Genomic DNA, 10,920 nt, shown 5'->3' on the forward strand with positions numbered 1-10,920 from the left:
GCACCAATCTCAATGCATAATGATCCAACGGGTGAAACACATAACTGAGATTTAGCATACCCATTTATACATATATATAATGCACACTTATATATACTTTTCCTTCATAAAACTTCAAAATGGCCCTTTCAAAAGAAAAAACTTCAAAATACGTTTCCAGAAATTTAATAGTTTCATGGAGTTTGGGAGACTGGAGCCTATTTTACATTTCTAGACAATTCGCATCGTGATGAACTGATGATGCCCCAATCAGACAACATTTTTTTTTGAGTGATAATCTTTTTAGGGAATTATACAACAGCAGCCTCCAGCAAGGATCCTTGGTGGCGATCGGTGGCTGCAAATCTGCAACGCTGTACAAGGATCTGCAGGACGGGAGCGCGTGAGCGGCGCGGGCTTGCTGGTGGGGCGGCCAGACAGCGGATGGGGTTGCTGGCCATGACCCCACCATGAGGGCGATGTTCAGGGTGAACAGCAAGTCCAGGAAACCCATCTTAAACGTGTCTTTAGCCAATGATCATTAGTTGAGTGGTCTCTCGGATGGTTTTACCCCATTCCACAGGGGATCAAATCTGGATTTGACACCAATATATCTCGGTAAGGTGGATTATTTCTCGAGTGAGAGACAGCGTGTCACTCCACAGCTAGAAACATGCGTGTAACTTCGCCACCAATTTGTAGCATCACTATTATTCTAATTCTGAGTAAAGTGCTCCCTCTGTATCACTAAGCGCTCTTATATTTCTTTACGGAGAGAGTAGAAGTTATGCAAATGTGTGTGTCTCTAAGTTGTTCACTAACGTTTGCACGAGACCGACCGACATAGCACATGCAGGAGCATGCAGATCATGCATGATAACGACTTAGCCGGGCCCACCCACGTCTTCGCACGAAACACGTTTGAGCACTAGCATTTCTGTTTCGAATGGATAAGTAGGAGGAAGCGGAACCATAAGTAGGAGGAAGACCGCAAGGACACAGGCACACAGCCCCGCGGAACCAGATTCGCTTCCATTTTCGAAGGATCCGGCAGAGATGGGCAGCGATGGAGGCGGCGTCGGAGCAGGGTTCAACACGGACGCACTGGAGGGCGTGCGCGCCATCCTGCTGAAACCGTCCGAGTCCCTCGACGAGTCCACCACGATCGCCGGCCCCGACTTCAACGACGCCGGCCTCGGCCTTGCCGGGCTTCTCGGGTCGCTCGCCTCCACGGGTTTCCAGGCCTCCCACCTCGGCGACGCCATCGACGTCGTCAATCAGATGGTACACCCTCACTTGAGCATGTAACCTCTAGCTGTCCTCACTACATATGCATGCATGCTTCAGGAACTTGCTCTTTTCCAGAATCTCTGCTGATTTTGCTACTCCTTACATTTTTACAAACTCTTTCTCCACTGTGCTTGGCTATATTGAAGCTGGATTGGAGGCTGTCCCAGGAGAAGCCAAGCGTGGAGTGTGATGAGGCTGAACTTGACCCCAAGTACAGGGAATCTGTGAAGTGCAAGATATTCCTCGGTTTCACTTCAAACCTTGTGTCTTCTGGCATACGGGATGTCATACGGTTTCTGGTTCAACATCACATGGTGAATGCTCCAACTCTGTCTCACGTGTGCAACCCTGAAAACAAAACAGGTTCAAATATCATTTTAATCTCTACCTCTATCTCTACTACTTAAAAAGGAAGTAAGGTTCCCATTTCACCTTTGTCCAACCTTCCTTGTATGATAGTAAATCAACTTAATTTACTTACTTTTTGAACCAGTTACACTTTAGTTTACTTACCAAACATCGGATAAAAATATAAGGTAATTCATGAGCAGAATTTGATGATCATTGATTTACACAATCGCATTATTATAGACATGTAAATCACAAGCCGACGTACTAGAAGATTTATATTCTATAGCAACGCACGTGCATTGTTCTAGTTACCTAAATATATATACTCCCTCCGTAAAGAAATATAAGAGTGTTTTTAATTAAAATGATTTGTATTTCTTAAATAATCTCTACTATATATATACTTAAAAAGAAAGTAAGGATCACATTTCACCTTTCTTCCCACCACCACTTCGTCCAACCTTCCTTATATGATAATAAATCAACTTAATTTACTTACCTTATGAACCAGTTTCACTTTAATTTACTTACCAAACATCGGATCGAAACATAAGTTAATTCATGGGCAAAATTTGATGATCAATTATTTACACAATCGCATTATTATAGACGGGTAAATCACAAGCCCATGTACTAGAATATTTATACCCCGTTTCAACGCACGTGCATTGTTCTAGCTAAATATATATACTCCCTCTGTAAAGAAATATAAGAGTGTTTTTAATTAAAATGATATGTATTTCTTAAAGAAATCATCGTTTAATTAAGAAACTGTATAGTAGAAGTATGACTAGTTGCCTTGAGATATTTGCTCCCGTTACTTTAACGCATTTACCAAATATACGGCGACACACATTCATTGTTGGTTACAGGAGATGTCTAGTCACCAACCAAGCATGTGGTGGCCAAGCTAAAAAGTTTGTTATCAAAGGTTGCTTGGTCACTAAATGCGATTCCCTCCATTTCAAATTACTTTGGATATTAGGTGTTGTTAAACATTTGACCCACAGTTACACTAGTAATAAGTAACTTTTGTGATCAAAAATCATAATTACAAATAAATAATTCTTTAGAATATGAATATAATGATACCAGTTTGATGTACATAAAGCATATACTAATAGATTAATTTGAAATATAGATAGCACTGCTTTTTAGAATTATTAATTGCTAGTAGTCACTGGTGACTAGCTTCCTAACCCATGGCTAAATATTTTCCAAAAAATGTGAAATGCCAAATTGCACATTGGCGCTTAGTCGCTTACTAACATCACTGAGTACATAGCCATTATTGACTAACTTCCTAGCCCATGGCTAATTATTTTCCAAAAAATGTGTTCTTTAGGTGGATGTTATTGTTACGAGTGCAGGGGGTATAGAGGAAGATCTCATTAAATGCCTTGGACCGACATACCGAGGTGATTTTTCTTTACCAGGAGCATTGTTGCGGTCGAAAGGACTGAACCGGATTGGAAATCTCTTGCTGCCCAATGATAACTACTGCAAGTTCGAGGAATGGATCATGCCAGTCCTTGACCAGATGCTACTAGAACAATCTACTAAGGTAGCTTCCATTTGAATTTTGTTTCATATGATATGTACTATAGCAATCAAAATGCCCCAATAAAAGGGTCGTGGTGACGATCCCTTGTGTGTGTCATGGCTCATTGATGGTGCGCATAGAATGCACAAATTAGATGTATAGTTGATAATTTGCAGAAGATGCATGAATAGGAGTAGGCTACTCACATGATTGCGCCATTTCATGGTAGTGCATGAGAGTGCTTCATGGTCATCGTGAAGAAAATTACCAATTGTGCAAAGTTCATAATTTGCAAAATGTTTCACAATCGTACATGATGTGGTGCTTCATAATCTTTGTTATAAGTTCATTGCATGAATTTCCTTACTTTCAGATGTATGCATAACCCATGTCACTTATGACGACCACCGCATAACTTTCTAGCAAATATATGGATGGAAAGACTATGAGGTGTTGTCAAAACAAATGTGTGATCTAGCTTTAATTATTGCACAAACTGCTGAAATCAACATAGAGATGGTTGCACGTTAGTTGATATTTGATGTTCTCTAAGTTAAACCATCATTTTCTAAAATGTGAATTCATTGATAGAACTTCTCTGTCGGTCTTTATATTTCTGTTAGTTGATGAATTTCTTGTTAACTGCAGAATGTCTGGACACCATCAAAGGTGATTGGTCGTCTTGGTAAAGAAATAAATGATGAAAGCTCCTACCTTTATTGGGCGCACAAGGTAACATGATTTTGAATAAACCTTAGATTCTTAGAAACTATCATAGACGTGCATAAATGTCGATTGTATTTTAGAAGCACGTAAATAGCTAGTTTGCGTAGGCAATGAGACGGGAAGTAGACTATAGCGCAACCTTTGGCAACCACTACCATGTTATCCCACTGTTATCACAAAAATGATGCGAGAGTGCATGACTGGGTCGAATGTTGTCGGCGAACGCAGTAATTTCAAAAAAATTCCTACGCACACGCAAGATCCATCTAGGTGATGCATAGCAACGAGAGGGGAGAGTGTTGTCCATGTACCCTCGTAGACCGTAAGCGGAAGCGTTATGACAACGCGGTTTATTTAGTCGTATGTCTTCACGATCCTAGCACCGAAGGTACGACACCTCCGCGATCTGCACACGTTCAGCTCGGTGACGTCCCACGAACTCTAGATCCAGCTGAGTGTCGAGGGAGAGCTTCGTCAGCACGACGGCGTGATGACGGTGATGATGAAGTTACCAACGCAGGGCTTCGCCTAAGCACTACAACGATATGACCAAGGTGGAAATCTGTGGAGGGGGGCACCACACACGGCTAAGAGATCAACTTGTGTGTCTATGGGGTGCCCCCCTCCCCCGTATATAAAGGAGTGGAGGAGGGGGAGGGCCGGCCCTCTATGGCGCGCCCAAGAGGCGAGTCCTACTCCCGGTGGGAGTAGGATTCCCCCTTTCCCTTGTTGGAGTAGGAGAGAAGAAAGGGGGATAGAGAGGGAAGGAAGGGGGGCCGCGCCCCCACCCAATTCGGATTGGGCTAGGGGGGCACCCTCCACCTTGGCCTTCTTGTCCTCTCTTCCACCAAGGCCCAATAAGGCCCATATACTTCCCGGGGGGTTCCGGTAACCCCCCCCCCCCCCCCGGTACTCCAGTAAATGCCCGAACTCACCCAGAACCATTCCGATGTCCAGACATAGCCTTCCAATATATCGATCTTTATGTATCGACCATTCTGAGACTCCTCGTCATGTCCATGATCATATCCGGGACTCCGAACTACCTTTGGTACATCAAAACACATAAACTCATAATACCGATCATCACCGGACGTTAAGCGTGCGGACCCTACGGGTTCGAGAACTATGTAGACATGACCGAGACTCATCTCCGGTCAATAACCAATAGCGGAACCTGGATGCTCATATTGGTTCCTACATATTCTACAAAGATCTTTGTCAGTCAAACCGCAAAGATCTTTATCGGTCAAATCGCATAACAACATGCGTTGTTTCCTTTGTCATCGGTATGTTACTTGCCCGAGGTTTGATCGTCGGTATCTCAATACCTAGTTCAATCTCGTTACCGGCAAGTCTCTTTACTTGTTCTGTAATGCAACATCTCGTAACTAACTCATTAGTCACATTGCTTGCAAGGCTTATAGTGATGTGCATTACCGAGAGGGCCCAGAGATACCTCTCCGGTACACGGAGTGACAAATACTAATCTCGATCTATGCCAACTCAACAAACACCATTGGAGACACCTGTAGAGCATCTTTATAGTCACCCAGTTACGTTGTGACGTTTCATAGCACACTAAGTGTTCCTCCGGTATTCGGGAGTTGCATAATCTCATAGTCATAGGAACATGTATAAGTTATGGAGAAAGCAATAGCAGTAAACTAAACGATCAAAGTGTTAAGATAACGGATGGGTCAAGTCAATCACATAATTCCCTAATGATGTGATCCCGTTCATCAAATGACAACTCTTTGTCCATGGCTAGGAAAATTAATCATCTTTGATTAACGAGCTAGTCAAGTAGAGGCATACTAGTGACACTCTGTTTTGTCTATGTATTCACACATGTACTAAGTTTCTGGTTAATGCAATTTTAGCATGAATAATAAACATTTTATCATGATATAAGGAAATATAAATAACAACTTTATTATTGCCTCTACGGCATATTTCCTTCAAATGTCAGTGTGTAGTGGCCCCAAGCCCTTGTTCATATTGTGAGGTGTTTAGGAAATCTTGCCAAAGAAAATGAACGTGATTGTGTTTTTTAGGTTTTAGCTTGTGTGCCCCCAACACTCACAAGACCCCATTAGGTAATCCCATTTTCAAGAAAATGCATGACCCTCTAAATTTTTTTCAGTGCGTGCAAACCCTCAACATCATCAATTATTATTTTATCAATAAATAATTCAACTAAAATGGAACAGCGGGAGGAACTATAACTTCACCCTCCATTTACTACTAGGTTTGCTACTGATGATATGGAAATGTGTGCTGTGTGATGTGTGTGTGTGTGTGTCGGGAGGGGGTATTATTCTCATATATTCTAATCTTGTTCTCAATAATTTATTGATATGAAGTCCCACAACAATGCGTGAGGTTTTAGCATATTTCTTTTAACATACACCTCAACAAGTCACCATGCATGGGAGAAGGGCCATCTCAACATGCAATCATACATGAAAAAAATTCTCATCTCAACATTCAATCATGTATGAGAAAACACTACTTATATTCAATAAATAATTACAACTGCACAGTAATAAAATATAATAAATATATCTACTTTTAGTTTTAGTTTTCATAGATACTAAATATATTGAAACAAATTCTTGCAGCAAGACACAAGGTATCATCTAGATATAGCAATTCTTGCAGCAATACAATGCCACCTCAACATACAACCATGCATGAGAAGGATCCACCTCAACATTCCGCCATGCATGGAAAAAGGCTCCATTTGATTATGCCACTTATATTCAATAAATAGTTTACAGTTATATGATAATCAAACACAATAGATTATATGTTTTTCCAGTTTCAATTCTCACATTATTAATCCAAAAATTCATGTTCCATACAACCAAATATCACTGAAATTTATTGCAACTAGTTCCTGCAAAAACACATGATGTATCATTTAGTTTGATGAAAACTTCTAACAAGTGTGTGGGCCAAATACATGGTACAACCTGAATCACACAAGGAGGTGCTTATCCAGTCACCATCGGCTTAATCAATCTTTATAATTCCCATTGAGGAAGAATGAATCCTAAACATGGGAACAATTGCTATTCTTGAACGCACTATTATTTTCTCAAAGTCTAGGCGTGGTTGATTGACTCTTACTTTATTGTGTCTTTCACTTTATTCCTTAGAGAATATGTTTTGCATTATATTTTGTGTGTGTCTTTGAATCTTCGTTTCAAAGGCAATTGTGCAAGGACTGAAGTTATATATTGTTGACTCTTTAAACTTGACCAGAACAATATTCCTGTATATTGCCCAGCATTGACCGATGGATCAATTGGAGACATGTTGTTTTGCCATGCTGTTCATAATCCTGGTCTTATTATCGACATTGTACAAGGTAAATTGTGTTGTAATTACTTCACTTACTTCATTTGTGATTTAAAATGCTTGAATGTTTTGCAGATGTAAGGCTGATGAATGATGAAGCTATTCATGCCACCCCAAGGAAGACAGGGGTTATAATTCTTGGTGGAGGCCTCCCAAAGCATCATATATGCAATGCAAATATGCTTCGCAATGGTGCAGATTATGCCGTATATATCAACACGGCTCAAGAGTTTGATGGTAGTGATTCAGGAGCGCATCCTGATGAAGCAGTTTCATGGGGAAAGATTAAGGGTTCGGCAGAACCTGTAAAGGTATATACATGTTGAAAAAATAAGTCAGTTTTGAATTAATTAGTCTAAAATAATATCAAGATAGCAGCGCTGGCAATATTTTTTTTTGAAATGGAACACCTTGCATTCCATAAATCACCATGGACCAGCCAAATCGGCGGTCACCGCATCGGATACAACTCTAGGGAGGTCTACCGACCACACTTGGTAGTCGGCATTGACATTCCGCCTACCAATAGCCGCAAGCTCATGGGCAGGAACATTACACACACGAGGACAGTAGGAAACATTCCAATCAATAAAACCAATCTGGAGAAGGTATTTGATCTCACGGAACAGGGTGCCCAGGTTAGATCGGTCGAGAGCAGTCGTCGTTGCAACTTGCTGGATCCCGATGCAGTCCGTCTCAAAAATGACTCGTCCCATATCCTGACTTTTAGCTAGCTTAATTGCATGAAGCAGGGCACATGCCTCCGCGTGTAGGGCCTCGCCCATATGTGAAAGTCTTCCTGCCGCGGCAAGGATCACCTCACCTTTGTGATCCCGAGCGATGCATCCCCAACCCGCGAGTCCAGTCCCCAGATCAAAAGATCCATCCAAATTGATCTTGACTACGTCGGTGGTCGGGCGGATCCAGCTGGGTTTTGGTTTAGGATTGCTCTGACCTTGCTCTCCACAATATAGGCGCCATTCTGCAATGTGCTTTGACAACGTGAAGGCGAACTCCTGGATCGTAGCCCTCTGGTCGTTGTGGTTTGCCTTGTTTCGCTCCGTCCACCACATCCACAGCAGGCATATAGTATGTAGTTTCTCGTCCTCCGGCAAGGAAACAATAAGGTTCAGGAGTTGGCGCGGTGATTGGCATGGTAATAGCTTCTGCCGTGTCTGTTCTAACCCGCACGCCTTCCACATCTTCTTCACTTCCTTGCAGCGAAGGAACAGGTGGCCTCCGTCCTCCTGTAGCCGGTGGCATACCACACAGTCCGTCTCCAGTTGCACGCCAATTTGCTCCACATTCCGCAGAAGAGGATGACTGTTATGGGCCAGTCTCCACATAAAGTGATGGATCTTTCCGGGGCATCGTATCTTCCACAGCTGTTGCCACATTCTTCTGTCCTCCTCTCCCCCAACTGAGCTTTCCCCACGCGGGCTCGATCGTTGTCTCTGGAGCATGTCAGTATAAACCTTGTATGCCGATCTTACCGAGAACAGCCCCTTGTTGTCAAATTGCCAGGCCACAAAGTCCTCATGGTGCTCAAAGATAGGGATCTTTAGGATTATTTCTGCATCCATCGCGCTGGCAATATTAATCACATATGAGAAACTAGACATTCAAGTTTATATAGAATAGTAAACTAGCACATCCGCCAAATTTTAACTAATAAGAAACTGCATGAAGGAACAAAGGAGATTAGAACACATACGTTGGTAGAAATGATCGTGTCATTCAAGGTGTCACCAAACCATTGAGTTGAAGATCTCGTAGTAGAAGTAGTTGGTCAAATGAGAGCAGCTGCCCCTTAGATGGCCAGGTGCAGTTCTAGTGGCATGCGTTCTGGCGCTGCTATCGATGCAGTTCTCAAGATGGGGAAGGCAAGAGCAACACATCAAAAAGGGAGCAATAATAGTGGTGCATTCACGGGGATGCACTCAGCTAGGATGTGGGAGGGATAATCACAATTGGATTGGTAACTAACCCACTCCGTGAATCAATCGGATCAATCATTACCCCCATTAACTTAGCTTTGTGTGGCGAGGCAAGCGAGTGAGTGAGCGAGCATGTTATAGTCCAATGTTCTCATGTTTTAGGAAGGTATAAGAAAGAACCCTTTATTTGTTGGCCTTCTCTTAGCTACCACCACACAATGTGGGACCAAACTTCACACATGCTATGCAACCACAAATGTGCCTTTGAAAATTTTGCATGAATTATTACGTAACATGGTCCCAAACCTCCAACTAATATGTACCAACACAAGTTTCACATGGTTTTGTTTTTATATTTTACATACTACTAGACTCTAGTTACTGAAATGTTTCATAGGTGCATCGACAATGACGCACATCGAGGCATTGCCTTGAACTACCTTCAATATATTTTTTGCATTGTAGAATACTGCAGCTTTAGAGTCTATGCACTTCTATGAGACATACTGGTGCTATGCAATGATGCCATGCAACCTATTTGATTATTAGTACAATATAACATTTGAGCTTTTGGAAATGCAGGTTCATTGCGATGCGACTATCGCTTTTCCCTTACTTGTTGCTGCAACATTTGCACGTAAGTTTCATGGTGCATCTTGAACCAAATGGCGTTGAAATAAGGAACCTTGAATTGTTTTGTTATTCATTTCCAACACCATTGCTATGTAATCTTACATCCTTTTTTCATTGTCACATGAGGTTCCCGTCGAATGTTTCAATGAGACTGTACATGGTGTCCAAACTAATGGTTTCTGTGTGTGTCCTTATTTATCTGGTTACTTGACTGGAATTTGAGTTTAACACTATCACAGAGAACATCATACGTGAAAAATATTTCCTCACCTATGGTTGTCTGGACAGTCGCTAGATCTGTTTCCGCAGTACTCTCTTTAGGACCGCTTTATTTTATTTTTTTGAGTGCCTCTCAAAGCACGCTTTTTCCAAGCAGGCCGTGAACAAGGTTCATATTTATTTTCAGAACGAAAAAAAGATGGTAACTCAGGTTGTTGCTGGTAGTCAGCGACTTCCATCAACATTTTTGCTCCACGCAGAGATGCTTTTCGTAGCTTGTTGTCCGGTTGGTTCCGCGCTTGGGCGTCGAGGCTGTGAGGCACCTGCTCTTGGGCACCGGAGCATGGACATGGGTGGCCACCGTCTTCTCGCACGGATATGCCTCTGCGCATCTAGACCGACACCAAAGCCTTTGCGACCATGAGACTACTTGTACAGTGTTCAAGAATGGAGATGGAATTTTTTAAATGGGGGCCAATGAAACATGTAAAAATTGAACGGGGCATGCGTAGAAATTTAGGGATTAAAGTCATTAACTTCACATACTACATAGGCGTAGTTTAAGGGCCCGCTCGGATCTCCAACACGACCCAGCTTCACGAGAAGCCTGCCGAGTGGTGCAACTCTAAGAATCCTGCTCCAGGAGAACAAGCGGCCTGCAGTGCAAATCCCAGGAGCAGCAGAAGCGCCGCTTCACGTAAAGGAGAAGGGGAAGTTGCTTGTAATTACGTGGAAATGCCCTCCTGAAGTGCCTCATGCGAACCATTTTCTTTCGATCGAACCGCTTTGCTCTTGTTACGAGCCACCAAACTGGGCCTCAAACTCGCTTCCTAGGCTGCCAGCCCATGCAGACGGAGAGGAGCTGCTCAGTGCTGT

The 10,920-nt window shown here is 42.5% G+C and overlaps 1 protein-coding gene across 1 annotated transcript; it reads left to right on the forward strand.

Moving 5' to 3' along the window:
* Positions 1-973: 973 nt before the first annotated feature.
* Positions 974-10,036, forward strand: LOC125510553 (deoxyhypusine synthase). Its single transcript, XM_048675769.2, has 7 exons — positions 974-1,263; positions 1,416-1,583; positions 2,966-3,184; positions 3,812-3,895; positions 7,160-7,265; positions 7,331-7,566; positions 9,775-10,036. The coding sequence occupies exons 1-7, from the start codon at positions 1,036-1,038 to the stop codon at positions 9,850-9,852; spliced, it is 1,119 nt and encodes a 372-aa protein (XP_048531726.2). The 5' UTR covers positions 974-1,035; the 3' UTR covers positions 9,853-10,036.
* Positions 10,037-10,920: the final 884 nt, after the last annotated feature.

The sequence above is a fragment of the Triticum urartu genome, chromosome 5A (genome assembly GCF_056163025.1).
Source record: "Triticum urartu cultivar PI428250 chromosome 5A, HENAU_Tu73, whole genome shotgun sequence".
NCBI lineage: Eukaryota > Viridiplantae > Streptophyta > Magnoliopsida > Poales > Poaceae > Triticum > Triticum urartu.

Bases quoted from the DNA above. Each gene is read 5' to 3' on its own strand.
- LOC125510553 (XM_048675769.2), top strand. From the start codon at position 1,036: ATGGGCAGCGATGGAGGCGGCGTCGGAGCAGGGTTCAACACGGACGCA. The intron at 7,266-7,330 runs GTAAATTGTGTT...AATGTTTTGCAG, and splicing joins TATTATCGACATTGTACAAG to ATGTAAGGCTGATGAATGAT. The intron at 7,567-9,774 runs GTATATACATGT...TTGGAAATGCAG, and splicing joins GTTCGGCAGAACCTGTAAAG to GTTCATTGCGATGCGACTAT.